Genomic DNA, 15,917 nt, shown 5'->3' on the forward strand with positions numbered 1-15,917 from the left:
CAGCAGCACCAAGTGCAGCGGACTTAGGCAAAACAAAGCTTTATTTAAGTCACCATTCCAAACAGGTCACATTTTACTACTGCTAAAAATATTAATAATATGAACCAAGTCAGAGATTGGTTGTGCCTCCATGATACGAGTCGCTTGCACAGTTTGCATTCAACTTTTTTTTTTTTTTTTTTTTTTAAACAAAAAAATCCCAAACAGCAGAGTGGTTTTAAGACATATTTCAATACAGCTTACGCTATACAACGCTTTACTGTCGAGATGGTGAATGAAGAAATTAAAGGTTTGCCTCTGGATAACACGAGCTGAAGGGTGGAGGGGCGGACGGTGCTCAGTTTTCAAAATTAAAATTTAGTGTTGGCGTATATTTTGTATGTTTAAAACATATTCTACCATAGCACTTCTCTTACACTGTCTTGAACACTAGATATTCAGTACATATTTTACTGAAGCACTACAACAGCTGTAGTGCCAGTCCCTAACCTTTGAAATGTGTGTTTCTTTTTCAGGATGGGAAAGGCTCACCCATGTCTTTCTCCGCACATAGACTTCTGTCTGCAGTCAACCCCCACAGCTTCTGAGCACATCCAAGGGCTGTGCTCTCTGCTGCACAGTGACAAGGTAACAGGAACACTAACACCCTTCTGAACCACAGCACAGCCCAGGGCCATAACCGTGTCATTTTGTTATTGTTGAAGCATCTAGTGACATTTTTGAAGCAGTTTCTGGAAGTCCCCTACAGAGTTGCTTGAATAATGCGCTTCCCTGTTTCCACAGTTGCCCCCAGAGCAGTTTAATTTGCTGTGTTCAGAGCTTGTGTCTGGAGCCTTGTCATCGTTCTGGAGAAGCAGCGTATCCACAGATCCCCACTTTTGGCTGACGTGGAACCCCCTGAGCTCTGCAGATGAAGACAGGACACCACAGACACCAGTGGAGAAGTCTATGCAGGTGTGTGCTGACTGGCTCAAATAAGCAGGATATTTAATGCTTTAAATTGTACATATTTTTAACACCATGTTATTTCTTAAAGCCAAATATATATTTGAGTGCTGAATCAGATAGTTGCAAAATCTTGTGCTTGCCCTAAAATTATTTTGTTTACTCTGTTGCCTAAGGGTGGCTCTCAATTGTGTGTGTTTATTTAATTTTTTTTGGTGAACAAAAAAAAAGCCAGTGACTTTTCAATCATTGGGATTTTATTTGGCGTATGTTTTTATTAACCTGCTGTCAGTCAGTTTTGGAACCCTCAAACAGCAGTGTCCTCACAGGCAGTGCTTCAGTGTGAAGGTTTAAGACGCATGAAGAGCTGAACCAGGCACTGCTCTGCTTTCTTCTTCATTCAGGGACCTGGAATTCTGAGCAGAGCCGTGTGGTCAAAGTGTTTCTTTGAGATTCTGACCAGCTGTAGAAAGACAGGCCGCTGGGACGCAAGTGGGGTTGAAGTGCTGTCCTCGTCCCGCGTGACGCTGGGGGAGTGGAGAGAAAGAACCCGACAGCTGCAGGACGTCAACACAGTCCTGTGGACCAACATGGCCGTGTGCTCCTTAGCAGATTTCAGGTAAGACACTTCTGTTGGTACGTATTTTGTTGAAATGTAAGACAATTGTATTGCATACATCTCCAGTAAACACTAATTTGGTTTACATTACTAGCTTTTGTATTTTATTCATGCATTCTAGTCACACGCAATGACACCTCATTTATCCACAGATTTCACACATCTGTGGATCTATGTCCCCCCAAGCGTGCGGATAAACTTCCACTTCCATTGTGTGTGTGTGTGTGTGTGTGTGTGTGTGTGTGTGTGTGTGTGTGTGTGTGTGCACCTATATTTAAACATCTCTCAGTTTAATTTAATTTAACGTACACATTTGTCAGTTTTTAGTTTTGTAAATTTGTAACTCACATAGACACACACATAGGGAGCTGGTAAATCCTACACCTGAATTGGGTAAAATGACATGCTACTTTATGACAAGCACTCACTCAGTGTATCCTATGAAGGATTTAAAGAAGCTAAACATGGTTAGATCAGCTGTGCTTTATTCTATGATGATAATCTAAGAGAACCTGAATAACTGTCTGTTAAAGACGGAGAAGGAAATGCAAATCTCTGTTGATATTCCCCTCTGTCTTTCTTTCAGCACCACAGACTGCAGGCTTCAAGCCATTCTGTTACACAGACAACTGCTGGCCCTGGGAGAGCTTCTCCCCTCTGAGCTGCAGGAGGAGTATGTGGAGTACTGTGACAGACTGACCGTGCAGCGGACTCCTGCAGCCATGCAGTATGTGCTGAAGATACTCCGCGACATCTTTCCAGCAGAACTGCTGCCAGAGGGGTTTGTCTCCAGCATGGTGGCCTGTGTGCAGCAGTCTGTCAGGGTTGCCAGTCTGTCCCAGCAGGCGCAGTCTGGGAGTTTCTGGGTGAATATGGGCTTAGTGCAGATCCAGGTGTGGACGCCACGGACTATATTCGACCCTGCTGTCAAAAAGGTCTACAAACTCAATTACGCGCAGGAGGAGGTGAGTTTTGAATGGAATATACAGGAACACAAAGTGCAACTGGGATTATTATGCCACATAATTTACCATAATCTCAGATTATTAAACCACAGTTCTCTATGACAGTTTTGCATTGTTTGTGCCCTATTCTTAAGTTGTGTGGGAACATATCTAAATTGTTGCACTGCAGTAGTTCCAGATGCATGCTGTTTAAACTGTAAGGACTAAACAAACAAAAATGTACAGAAGAGTAGTACTGTATCTATCAAGCAATTTTGCTGAAATTATTTGGACAAAAACACTGTTCCCTCTTGCGCTTAATAAAATGACCACAGGGCGTACAAAGTGCTGTTACTCAATGTAAATGTCATGTCTGTGCCCCAGCTGAAGACACTACAGAGTGAGTGGAGGGCGCGCAGCCTGTCCTCTGAGCTGCTGTCTGGCCATGGGCTGGAGGAAGAGGACGGCTCCAGCAGACACCTTCACCCTCGCATCAGGTACAGCTGCCACTCGCCGATCCAACCATCCCATCTGAGCATATGTCAATGCTCCTGTACATAGAGTTTACAAATCTAGAACTGCTTATCCAATTTTGATGAAACCTGCTAAGGATGTTATACCAATTAATCGGTTTTCTGTCTCCTGCCAGGTTCCTGTGGTCTCGGATGCAGCAGCTGAAGGAGCAGATTGCTGAACTGTCCAGGAAGCAAGCGTGCCGCCCTCAAGTCCCTCAGTATGAGCGCTTGTACCAGGAGGTGCAGCACTACTGCAGCAGCATTGCACAGCCCGCTCGGGTGCAGGATCTGCTCTCCCGCTTGCTGAAGACACTCCAGGAGCCAGGCCCCAAATCGAGGCCGGGGATCCAGAGCTTGCTGAACGAGGAGGCCGCCTGGCAGACCTCACAGCACCACTTCACCAAGAGACTGGCTGAGGATTACCCGCTGTACCCAGATGTGGTGAACCCACTCAGGGCAGCAATTCTGCAGATGCAGCATGGGATGCGGCTGGTGGCCTCGGAGGTGTCAACCTCTCTTGCCAGTCTGGCTGACCTGCCTGCTCTCGTTTCTTGTCTCCTGTCCTTCCCCTCGCTGTCCCCTTCCCTCCCCTCCTACCTTGCCCGTGCTGAGAGACTGTGCTCCAGGGCCTCCAGGGATGTGCTGAGGAGCCTTAGCAAGCTGCTTCCGGCCCAAGAGCAGAGGGGGGTGATCCCCGAGCCCATGCAGCTGCTGCTGAACGGCCTTCTCTACCTGCAGTGCCACGTGCTGTCCAGGGGGGGCATGGATCAGGAAGCCTTGCAGCTGTTCAGGCACATCTGTCAGGTGGGTGTTTCTTATCATCCTGTGAGGTAACAACCCTGATCACATAGAGCCAGGTTCCCTGAAGTTTCACATGGTAGTTTGAGGTTCACTTTCCATTGGGTGTTGCAAAAAAAGGCATGGATCACCAGCTAGCATTCCCCCATAATAACCACACTGGCACTCTAATCTAACATTTCTCCTGTGTGTGTTCATTTGTTCCTGCTTCCCCCTAAACTCTACACATAAAGTAGCATACAAATTGGCCAAAAAGTGTAGTGTTGGGATCTGTTTTACCTCCAATTCTCGGCACTTATCCTTACTTGAATCCCATCCTTACTTGAATCACATCGTCTGGAGATAATTCCATTAACCAGCAGTTCCTCTGCTATCCCAGGCTTTACTTAATTAGTCATACATGAACTTGGAGTATGTGTCGAGCGGACAGGCTGAGATGGACCAAATTGAGCTCCCAGTAAAACCTGGAGTGGAATTGCTCAAACTGCCACCCTTGTATTTGTCCTATAATTTTAGTTTGCTGTGTATATAAAGCAGGATAGTGGTATTGGGTGCAGCAGTGTTTGATGGATCTGTCCTGTGCAGCAGCGTTTGATGGTTCTGTCCTGGCTCTCTCCAGGCAATCGTTAACGAGTGGGATGAGCAGGAGCGGCGCGCCCGGGAGAGGGAGATCGAGGAGGCCAGCCTGTATCGACACCGCAGCCGACAGCACGGGACGGGGCTGAGCGAGGAAGAGGAGGAGGAGAGGGAGTTCAGACGCAGTTTCCCCCGCTACAACAAGGTAACACAGCCTGCTTTACACAAGCTAACACAGGGTTTCCGTCTGCTCGTTTTCACTGCCTCCTGTGCTGGCAGGACAACACATACAGACTTAGCAACAAGTCAAGGCTTTGCAAGCTGGGGGGATTTACATTGGAGTTACAAAAAACGGTCAGCCTTTTGAAGATGTGATATACAAAGTTAAACAAATACGCAATTTGCGGCTAACTTGGTTCTTCCTTTTTGGAAATGTGTATTTGAGCAGTTTATTGTTAGCAATGAGAAAAAATGTCTCCCATAAAGTTTTTCTCCTCTGTCTGCAACTTGGCTGAAGCCACTACATGACTTCAGATACAGAGGGGGGTCAGTCATGTATCCCTTTTCCTTGTACCATATACTTAACCTTCTTAACCTGTTAGTACTTGCACACAGGCACTAACTACCTTCCCCCCACCCCCCTTGCTCAATAGGATTTTGCAGATATCACATCCGAACCCTCCCTTGAGCAGAGCGTGGATGATGAGGAGGAGGAGGAGGAGGAGGAGGAGGAGGAGCACACAGAGCCCAGCTCCCTATCCCCGAGCTGCATGCAGGCGCTCATGCAGATTCATCAGCGGCTCTGCCTGGGTTACTCTCGCTCCCTGTGGTATCGACAGAGCCCGGCTGCCACGCAGACCAGAGACTATCTCTGCGCCCTGGTATCGTCCTACCAGACCACCGCCCCTTTGATGGCACGCTTCTACCACCTCATTGGTACCTTTTTAAACTTGTATTTTAATGAAACAAGCAAAAGAGTGGTGCGTTTTCTTACACAGATGGTCAAAGAACATGCTCCAGTGTTTCCAGGAAATGCATTACTGTTGTACATATTGCAGTAACCATTTAAATAGTATATTCTTATATCAGTGCATGTCATGATAATCCTATTATATATCCTATTTTTTGTAATATGTTTTGCTTATACAGCTATGGCCAAAACTTTTACATCACCTAGAATTTTACCATTGATACATTAATAAAAAGAAATTGAAAAGAAAAAATATGAATATAATTTTAGATCTTTTATTTAACATCATGTAATCAAAGAAAATACAGAATGATACAGCAAAAGTCTACTGGAACCATAATAGTAATACAGTATTTTATGTTGGATTTTAAAATGTCACATTTTTCAATTTGTTCATTTTTCAAAATTATTTCATTCTATAGGGTAATGCAAAACTTTTGGCCATAGCTGTAATGTCTTTTAACCATACTTCTGTCTTACCCAAATCGGTTAAGACTGGTCACTTTTGCCTGAATGAAAAATATGTTTGTTGTGGTAGTTAATGAAGAATCCCATGAGAGGTTGTTAGTCAATGCATTTTGATTGAGCCACAACCGTCTTCTTTAAATCTCCCGTTAAGCCGTGAGCCATGCACTAAAGCTTATTCCCAAATCTAATGTTGAATGTTTTGTTTTTTCATGAGTGGATTGCTGTTTTCTCAACTTGTAACTCGCATTAACCTGAGGCTTTCCCTGCTTGTTCAGACTCTGAGATGAATGAGCAGCTCAGTGGGAGCCAGCTCCTCCTCAGCTCTCTCATTCAGAACACTGTGTCTGGAGGCGAGACGTCCCGACTGCTCCTGCAGCCCGAGGGTCCATATGATTTCTATCAGCACCCCAACATCCCGCAGGCCCGGCAGGGCCAGCCCGCTCTGGAGGAGTTCAGCAAGGCTGTGAGGGGGCTGCTGCAGGACTGGCCTGAGCACCCAGCTCTGCTGCAGGTCAGGCCCCTTCTACATCATATTGTCTTGAATACTGCATATCAAAAAGAGGCTCAGCTTATCTTTTGGCTATGTAACCTATGAGGTCAATCCGTTGTGACTTTCTGGTTTATTTGAAAAGCAAATCAAAGTATAGGCAAAAAAATGATATTCAGCAATTCTAGGTGCTGTTTCCCAGTTAGATGTCCTGAGTGCTTGTCGTTAGTGTGGTCTACTACATTTCTGAGGACTTGCTTCCTTTGCTTAATGGATTGCCTTGGCAGATGCTGCCATCCAGACAGGACCGACATGTGGCAGAGATGCATGTGATTTCCCAGACAGTTTGACAGTGTCGGTCGTGCTTGGGAAGCTCAGAGAATTGACTATCTAACTGAGACCATTCTCCATTCTGACTTTGTGTGCAACTCGGGTTCAAAAGGCAGTCCACAATGTGAGGGGGGTTTGAAGCATTCGGACATCATTTGAGTTAACAATTTCCTGTTCTCTCTCTTGTTGCAGCTGTTGGTTGTGATTGATCGAATCCTCAGCTTCCCTCTCTCCTGCCCCCTGGCGAAGTTTCTGAATGGCTTGGAGATCTTGTTGGCTAAAGCTCAGGTGAGGCTGTAAGGATTGTGGAAGCAACGATAATCATTTTACTATTTATCTTAATCCATGTTATTAATGAGTAAATTCCATCAAATGTATTTATTATACTTACATTATTAGGAGATTTAGCATTCAAAGATTGATAGTAATACAGCAATACACAGTTATTGCAATGATACCTCTAGGCATGGTATAATGGTCACCTAACTTGAATACAGAACAGTTACAGAATAGGTGCGCAATATCTACCTGAACTGGAGGCCATTCTTTCAGCTACAGGAGTGAAGGATGTCATAGTCTCCTGAATAGCCCACTGATGGTTTCTGAGTATTTATATGCTACAGCTAACAGATAGTATGCCAAGTCATCCTTATCACCCCATGTACTTTAACCTTTGTTCTGTCCACTCAACCACATACACACTCTTGATCAGACCAGTTTTAGCTGGACCAGTGACTTATTATGAACCTTCATAACCATTGAACGCTCGCTGGCTTTGGCGGGGAGTTGAAAAGTGAAGGATCAGTCGTTCATGAATGTGTTTCTGTATCGCTTTCACAGGACTGGGAGGAGAATGCCAGCCGCTCGGTTTCTTTGAGGAAACAGCTGGAGGTGGTCACCCAGCTGATCATTCAGTGGCGTAAGCTGGAATTGAAGTAAGGACTGTCAGCTTTATGTTCTGTAAATGTTCCTTTGTTTTAGAATAAGATATTATTATCCCTCACTACGTGTAAATTGTGGAGGCAGCCCTGTGTACCTTTATCTTACGAAACTCTCTTCTCATTTGATAAAACTTGGTGTTGGCATTCCTTCGTTTGAGAGCTTATCGTTCTTTTAGATTACGTGGACGCATATGTACACAGTCCTCTGATGGCACAAATAAAGGGTATAAGTACTTGAAGTGTCATTTTAATTTAAACTAAAGCAATATCTCCCTACCTCCCTACCTCGCTCACTCGAGGTAAGGTTTTAGGTCTGGGAGTAACTTACCCTCTAGTTTTAACACAGAGAGTAAAATGTATTTTCAGGGTGTACATTGCAACATTACCTTGAAGTCACGTGTAATCTCGATGTAATACTGTACAATCTTTAATGGTGTAGGCATTAAAAAAGAGCCTTCCATTTTAACTGCAATGTTACTTTGAAATACTGTACAACCACGCATGTGTTCTACATGGTTCTTTATTGGCTCGGTGCATTTTTTTTCGAGGTATCACACTGACTGCATTACAAAGCCTTACAGATCAATCCAAATAAGGAAATGCATTCATAAGTTCTAAAACAGTTTGTTTAATATTATAGGCACCTTTCTTTAGCGGTTGCCTCTGATGATGGTTCCAGTTGGATTTGTAGCTGGACTGGGGTGTTTATGCTTCAACCTGTGTGTAGCTTTGAATTTTTCTTATTCTTACAGTGATTGGCTGAACAGGGCTAGCCAGAGATTGAATAATGTTTGTTGGGTTGGTTTTTCTTCTGTATAGTTTCCTAGTAACTGAAGACATTGTATTCTCAGAGATGTAGTTGTTAGTGGAAGTTTTAGGGGAGGCAGACAAGCTGTGCAGGAAAATTGCTATGCGTATTTTTTAATGCGAAAAAACGGCTTATCTGGACCGCTGTGTGTGTATTATTATTAATAATAATAAATAATAATAATTCATCTAAGAGTATATGAACTTGCTGCCATTATTTAAGGTATTCGCTTTTATACTATAAGACTGCTGTAGAGATTAACACAGACAACTTTTTTTTTTCCCCCACAGCTGTTGGTCTGGTAGCCTTGACAATGCACTGAAACGGCACAGAGAGAAATCAACCAAGCACTGGTTCTCAATCTATCAGCTGGTGGAAACATATCTTCAAGAGCAAAAGGAGGGCAAAACAGCAGGTAATGCAGCACTGTCTTTAACATCTTGCATTGTCACATTATCAGACATGTTCCTCTAGGTAGTAATCAGCTCTGCTCCGGTAAAAATTCCTTGATTCTAGAAAACAAGTCTCAAGCCATGGTTTTGCTGGTCTATCAAGGCATTTGTTGAGCAGTTTGCCTGTTTGCGTATAGTTTCTTATAGTTGTAGCTCCCATGTTGTGATTGATTGTTGTGCTGTTCACAGTGTTATAGTTGTAGCTCCCATGTTGTGATTGATTGTTGTGCTGTTCACAGTGTTATAGTTGTAGCTCCCATGTTGTAATTGATTGTTGTGCTGTTCACAGTGTGTTACTGTATTTTCTCTCTTCTCCAGTTGCAGACCCTGAGTCGGAGGAGGTCTCGCCCCTCTCCTCAATCACCGGCACTCTGCAGGCTTTCATAGAGGGAGCCACGGTGGGAGAATTCCACACTCGCCTCGTAATGCTGCTGGCTTTCCACTGCCACGTCATGCTGATCCCTGAACAAGAGGGCAAAGGTGCTGTGCACTTCCTTTACTGACTCAGGACAGGGGAACACGTACTCCTCTAGCCCAGACATATTCAGATACCTAATTAATTAAACCGTTAACGCAACAATGCTACATTCAGTACTTGAGTACCTTTCAATACACCTTAACAGGTGCATGTTATCCATTCATTCAAACCATTTTTTAAGACATTTTAAGCAGTTATAAAAATATTTTTTGTTTTCTGACGTGAGGGCAGCTTGCTCCAGACCCCCCCCACCCCCCACCCCCCACAGCCCCAGTCGGTGCCATCCTGGCTGGGTGCTGAGGAGCCGTCCCCCTGCCACAGCGGCACTGCCGTCAGTGTATAGATAGGGCACCGCTTACTCTGTCGCATACCATTTTTATTTCTGCATATTGGCTCATGACATTTGTTACGACACCAACCTTTTTTTTAATTTATTTTTACAGAGCCTTTGTCCAGTGTCCTTTGGAATTTATATACCTACTACCAGCAGTTTTCAGAGTGCGTTCAGGCAAAATTAACTGAACTGCGGCGGCCTATTGAAAAAGAGCTCAAGGTAAGAACCCATTGGAAGTTTAAACTTTCAGTTGACAAATGGAACGACTGTATAATATGCTGCTAAACCAGCAGACACAAATGTGTGTTTACTGTACAGTATCTGGAGTTGTTTTAACTATCTATTCTTTTTTCTGTCTCTGTCTTTACAGGACTTTGTGAAAATCTCCAAATGGAATGACGTTAGTTTCTGGTCCATCAAGCAGTCTGTGGAAAAGACCCACCGGTAAGTATAACAAGAAGGTAGCTTGGGAGCTGGCAATCAAAAATGAGATTTCAGTGACTTGGTGGATGAACACTTTCCATGTGAAGAACCATGACTTCAGTGCTTTTAACCTACAGCCAAAATGATATAACTTTCTCTGACAAATCTGTTCCAGCTGGACTTCAAAGATGGTTGTTTTGTGTTTGCAGTGTAAGTGTGTAATATTGTCCTCATGCTGATCTTAGTAACACTTCTGTGATTCTTCGGTTCAGAACCCTTTTCAAGTTTGTGAAGAAGTTCGAGGCGGCACTGAACGCCCCCTCTCGCCCTGCGCTGATGGAACAGGGGGATGATAGGAGTTTGGACTGCGTGGACCAGCCCCAGGAGGAGACCCCAGTTCAGAGACTCAACAGAGCAGTGAAGAGCATGCTCACCGCTAAGGGCAAAGCAACGCAGGTACTGCGAGAGAGAAAACAACTTGCATTAGAGCTGAATGCAGAGTAGGCTCACTGAGGTACAGGCCATTCAGTAGAGTGGTGCCACATGGAGGGAAATCCCAATATAGATCTGTGTTGGTGTTTTCTTGTCATTTTAAACAATTCTCAAACACAAAGGCCCATGTAACAGTACAATAGAATGAAAACGATTCTCTAACACTGGGCTTTGATATTAAGTACGCCACTAGAAGAGAATAAACTCATAGTAATATACCGTGTCCCTTCAATCTGTGCTTCTGTTGGATAGGTGGGGGTCTCCGAGGAGGCTGAGGAGCCTCTTTCCGTGGATGCTTCATCTCTGCAGGGGCGCCTGCCTCTCCTCACAGGGAAAATGAAGAAGATGTGTGTGAGGCTCATGAGGAAGAGCCCGCTGCCAGAATTAGTGGAGGACCTGGATCAGTTTACAGGTAAGACCAGCATGTGAACAGGAACATGTTGAATCCTTTTAATTCCCCTTGTACAGTGTAGGACTACTATAAGAGCAACCGATTTGTGATCATGTACTAACTCTGCTTTTCTTACAAAAGTTGAACCATTCATAAGCAGAGAAAATGTTATTTTCAAATTTCACATGGCCGTATGTTGCAGTTAGTTTTATATAACAACTCTTTTATATTGGGATACTTGCATCTTGGTATTTTTGCACAGTATTTTTGTAGTTTTACTGTGGTTTGCCATGTGTATTAATGGGCTTTACTATACCTGGCTATTCTTTTGCAATGCTTACCTATGCTTCACTATGCTTTTATTACACTTTGCTATGCTTTTACTATGGTGCATGTCTATAAGGGATGTTGTTTTCACATATTGCATGGTAATGATTGCTTGTGATTTGTGTTCCAGCTGAAGTTATCAGCAATGTGCAGGAGCTCCAGAACCTGACTGTGGACCGGGCTGCAGAGAAAGAGAAGCAGAAGTCGGAGGTGAAGCACATTCTGCAGCAGAAACAGCGAGCACTGTCAGGCCTCTTCAAGCTGCTTGCACAGATAGGTGAGTGGCTTCCACACTGCTGCTGAAATCACACGTGCCTCGACAAGACTGTTAAGAAAGGAACTAAGGGATGTCTGATTTTTATTTAGATTCTTTTACAGTGTATTAAGATTATTGCTTGTAGTAGTAGCAATTATTCATTTATAATTTGAATAGCCACTTCCACTGCCAGAAATGTAATTTGTAATTTGTAACCTTGTGTCTTAGCCACACAAACTGTTAGTCAGAGTTTATGTAAAATAGTTTTTTGCAGAGAAAATATTACTGATAGACAAGGGGAAAAAGAAGTATTTGTGCAGCATTTGTTAGCATTAGCAGTGCTGTATTGCATTTGCTATTGTATTCTGTGTTAGCAAGACTAAGCCGCTGTTACGCTGTTGTTTCCTGTAGGTTTGTCGTACCGCAAAGGCCTTGCATGGACACGAACAGCAGATCCAGAGGAGACGTTACGTCTTCATCCCCTAGACTTGAAAAATGCACTCTCTGTGGTGAACAGCACTGACAGGCAGGAGAACATGTAAGGAACAGGAGCTTGTATGTGGGCAAATCAGTCCCTTTTTATTTATTTTTTTACAACAGCTGTATAAACGTGCATATTTAATGAGTGTGTGATGTAAGATAGTGTATTCGCATGATAATTCCACAATGCAGCATATGCTTGTTCAGGACCACTATAGCTTGGCCAATACCAGTGTTTTTGATTTAGCTGCTGAAAAGGAGTCTCAGCAAAAAACTTGTTTGTTTTATTTTATAATTGTTTTATGCTGTTCATGCAAACAATGCCTGAGCGTTGAAGAAGCTCCAATGAGATCTCGATGTTGCAGGTTATTTGCTGAGATGGCTGCTGCCTGGAATGGTTGTCAGAAGTATTTCTACAGGTCCCTGGCAAGACGTGTTGGGCTACAGGCAGCTCTCCTCACTCCTGCAAAGGTAACCCTTTTCATGGGGAAAGTCCCAGCAGACTAAATGTCACGCATTGTACTGCTGTCAATCAATTCCATGAAATTCCTAGTCCAGAGGAAGGAATTCCGCCTTTGTAGGAAATTGCCTGTCGAGCAATCGCAAAGAAAAAATAAATAAGTGAAGCCTTGAAAAGCAGTCACTGTAAAATCTGGAGTTTGATTGTAATGTCTGTCTGTCTGTCTGTCTGTCTCATTCACAGGAGCTTGGCCTGGGGAACGTGGAGAGGTGTAAAGGGTTCACAGCACACCTGCTGAAGTTGCTCGTCCTGCAGAGGAGACGGCTGTCAGGACTGACCGAGCAGTGGGTCCAGCTCAGGTATTGCTCACACTCTTTCATTTGATGGTTTTTCATGTGTTTGTTAAGCAGCTGAATATGGAAGCAACCAAATTGCGCAACCCAACATTTTTGGCCTAGGAGACATTGCCTCCTTGGGCAAAGAGTTTTTCTGGAGCCCTGTATTCTGTGACCAAAGATTTAAGTAGCTTAACAGCTGTATAATTCATAAATTATTTAGAACTGATTTGATTCATTAAACAGTGGGGAATCACTTGCCTGTGGATTTTAATATTTCCTTTTTCCTTTTTAAACAGAAAACTCTTCAGCTGCATACAGGAAATACAATCCCGTCTGAGTCAGTCTGGAGAGAGCGGCGCTGCCCTCCCGCCTCAGGACGCTGTCCTCCTGTGGACTGACAGAACACAGACCCTGGCCATGCAGTGCATGGTCGGCCTGGAACAGCTGTCCTGGGTCCTCCAGTGCTGCCCCGAGGACACGCTGCCTGATGGAGCTCCACTGGCCAGTGTCACACCTCCAGAGAAGCAGGAGTCTGGCCTGCGCTACCCCAGTCCCCTGGCTGCGGAGTGTCTGCCGGCCGGGTGTTGTATGAGACGAGGGGACCAGGCCTGGCAGCAGCTGACTGAGGCAGTGGCAGAGATGCTGACTGAGGCAAAGGCCCTGAAGGCAGAGCTGGATGGATTGAAGGAGCAGCCCACTGAAGGGATACTGCAGACATGGTGAGTAAAGAGAGGAGAATGAGAAGAGTACTGTGAACGTGATATTCAGTCATACTAAAACAATTCCATAATGATGTTCTGTTCAGCAAAACAATTGCCAGTTTTCCATTTCAATCGATTGTAATTCTGCTCAGTTATGCCTTCAAAATTTTTTCAATAGTTTTCTCTTGTTTATTTTTATTTATTCTCCACCACTGCATAATATGTTGTCACCACAACTGTCTTTATGATGAGTAACTCCTTCCACAAAGAATGGGATTGCCTTATTTCTAGATTTTACCCTACAGTGTTTACAACAAACGCATTACTTTACCTTTTACTGTGTTATGTGTTTTGCATATGCCAGTAATATATCTTTCAGCATAATCACGATTTGGTTTGATTCACGCATAAGGGGTTATAAACCAACTGGCGAATGAAACCAGACCAGCGCTGGTGTCGTTCTGTCTGTTGCAGTCGGGAGCACACAATCAGCAAGACGTTTGTGTTGACTGTTGGTGTTCTGATTGCAGGAGCCGGTTTGAAGTGTGCTCTTCGGGGCTCAGTCGGCTGGGTGCAGTGGCTGCCCGGCTGCAGGCTGTGGAGACTCTGTTTACTGCCGTACTCCCCGAGGGCCAGGCTCCTGCTCAGAGGCAGCCAGCGGTGCTCTGGACCCTACAGTACCTCAGGGAGGAAATCGGCCGCAACCTCACCCAGTTCACCGCCTGGAAGACAGAGCTGCTGACTCTGAAAGCTGGAAGCAGTGGTGAGGGGGGCATGGGAACAGCTCTACTGAAATGTGCATGCACGGTATCTGGGGGTTGAAAATTGAAGGGTCTTGGACTGATATTTTTCTATCAGTGTTTTTTATTTGTTTGTAAATCTTTAGATATCTTACTATATTACTAATTATTTTTTCCAAAACTTTAAACTGCAAGAGCTACAGTAGCATCAAGAAATTTAGACAAATGTTTTGATGACTTCTTTTTACAATGTACTGATCATTTATAGAGAATCATTGTTTTTCGTAAGATTTGACGTGTAATTTATGTAGGTGTTTTTCATAGTCAACCCACAGTATTGGTTACATTGGCTGCAGTGTTTAAACATAGATAATGTACCGACGTGTTCATGTGGTGCTGTTTCCCAGAATCGGCAAGCGAGTTTTTATCCGTCTTCTCTGATCAAGTGGAGAGTGCCATCAACTCGGTGCTGTGTGCCATTCAGAGTCTAGTGAAGAGAAAGACTGGGGATGAGGCGGAGGAGACAAAGCAGCTAGAGAAGAAAACTGGTATGTTCCTGCCAATTCATCCATGCACTGCAGACACATTAAGCTGGTATGTTCCTGCCAATTCATCCATGCACTGCAGACACATTAAGCTGGTATGTTCCTGCCAATTCATCCATGCACTGCAGACACATTAAACTGGTATGTTACTGCCAATTCATCCATGCACTGCAGACACAAACTGGTATGCAAACTCTACGGGGTACGACAAGTTGCCCTGCCAACAAAAACATCAATGCATTGTAAAGTTAGTCGAGGACGCCTAACATGCTGCAGGTATATGTGCAGTGATTGTGCAATTGTTAAAGATGACACTGCAATGTCCTCTTTCTTTATTTTAGAGCATTCCTATGTGGTGTGGTGTGATTATTTTAAATGATATATGACACATGCTTCCCTAGAGTTTTAGTGACTGTAGATTTGTGCTCAGGAGTTTAGTAAAGCAGCTTCATTTCCACTGTACAATACAGAACAAGAAGAGGAGGCAACGGAGGACTTGATCAAGCCGGGGCACCTGACTAAACTCCTGGAGGAAGAGCTGTCCAGCGAGGTGTCTGCTCTGAGCTTGCAGAAGATCACGGCCTCTGTCCTGCAGCTCCTTGAAACACTAAAAACACAGAGAGAGACGTGCACAGCAGAGCCGTACCAGGTAAAGGCTTCTCATTGGGGTTTTAATTCGGCACTATTCCAACACTGCAGTCTTGGGCAGGCCCTATGTCATTTTAGTATGACTATTCAATTAGGTTTAACCCTTTCATGCATGAAGTAAGTATTTTTAAAAATAGCTGAAAAGGGTAGTTTTGGACACATAATAAATATATAGTTTAATTTTTTTTTCATTGCTTTATATGGTGGAAAATGGCATCCTCATATGAGGCTATCATGCATTTACATCTTCCATATGTCGCCATGTAAAGATTAAAAAAAAAAAAAAAAAAAAACTCTTTTTAATCTGTCCCCATATGAAGTCATCATGTATGAAAAGGTTAATGGGTTGTCTCTCTCCAAAATGACCTAGTGCTGAAAGAAGAGTACAGTATTATTTAATGCATTGATCTTATTTTACACATACACCGAAAATCAGAGAGGACGTCCCTTG

General features: G+C 43.9%; 1 protein-coding gene across 2 annotated transcripts in view; it reads left to right on the forward strand.

Moving 5' to 3' along the window:
• mdn1 (midasin AAA ATPase 1) overlaps positions 1-15,917 on the forward strand; it is a 73,709-nt gene that overhangs the window by 43,128 nt on the left and 14,664 nt on the right. For both annotated transcript variants that reach the window (XM_059025843.1, XM_059025844.1), the window contains exons 58-82: positions 516-627; positions 784-954; positions 1,350-1,564; positions 2,151-2,529; positions 2,893-3,005; positions 3,158-3,827; positions 4,441-4,602; positions 5,051-5,333; positions 6,111-6,346; positions 6,845-6,940; positions 7,493-7,587; positions 8,692-8,816; positions 9,172-9,333; positions 9,775-9,884; positions 10,036-10,109; positions 10,361-10,544; positions 10,833-10,992; positions 11,429-11,575; positions 11,966-12,092; positions 12,400-12,505; positions 12,738-12,853; positions 13,129-13,551; positions 14,064-14,296; positions 14,681-14,821; positions 15,289-15,467. In XM_059025843.1, coding sequence (XP_058881826.1) covers positions 516-627; positions 784-954; positions 1,350-1,564; positions 2,151-2,529; positions 2,893-3,005; positions 3,158-3,827; positions 4,441-4,602; positions 5,051-5,333; positions 6,111-6,346; positions 6,845-6,940; positions 7,493-7,587; positions 8,692-8,816; positions 9,172-9,333; positions 9,775-9,884; positions 10,036-10,109; positions 10,361-10,544; positions 10,833-10,992; positions 11,429-11,575; positions 11,966-12,092; positions 12,400-12,505; positions 12,738-12,853; positions 13,129-13,551; positions 14,064-14,296; positions 14,681-14,821; positions 15,289-15,467 — 4,819 coding nt within the window. The remainder of the gene's footprint in view (positions 1-515; positions 628-783; positions 955-1,349; positions 1,565-2,150; positions 2,530-2,892; positions 3,006-3,157; positions 3,828-4,440; positions 4,603-5,050; positions 5,334-6,110; positions 6,347-6,844; positions 6,941-7,492; positions 7,588-8,691; positions 8,817-9,171; positions 9,334-9,774; positions 9,885-10,035; positions 10,110-10,360; positions 10,545-10,832; positions 10,993-11,428; positions 11,576-11,965; positions 12,093-12,399; positions 12,506-12,737; positions 12,854-13,128; positions 13,552-14,063; positions 14,297-14,680; positions 14,822-15,288; positions 15,468-15,917) is intronic.

This window comes from Acipenser ruthenus, chromosome 6, assembly GCF_902713425.1.
Source record: "Acipenser ruthenus chromosome 6, fAciRut3.2 maternal haplotype, whole genome shotgun sequence".
NCBI lineage: Eukaryota > Metazoa > Chordata > Actinopteri > Acipenseriformes > Acipenseridae > Acipenser > Acipenser ruthenus.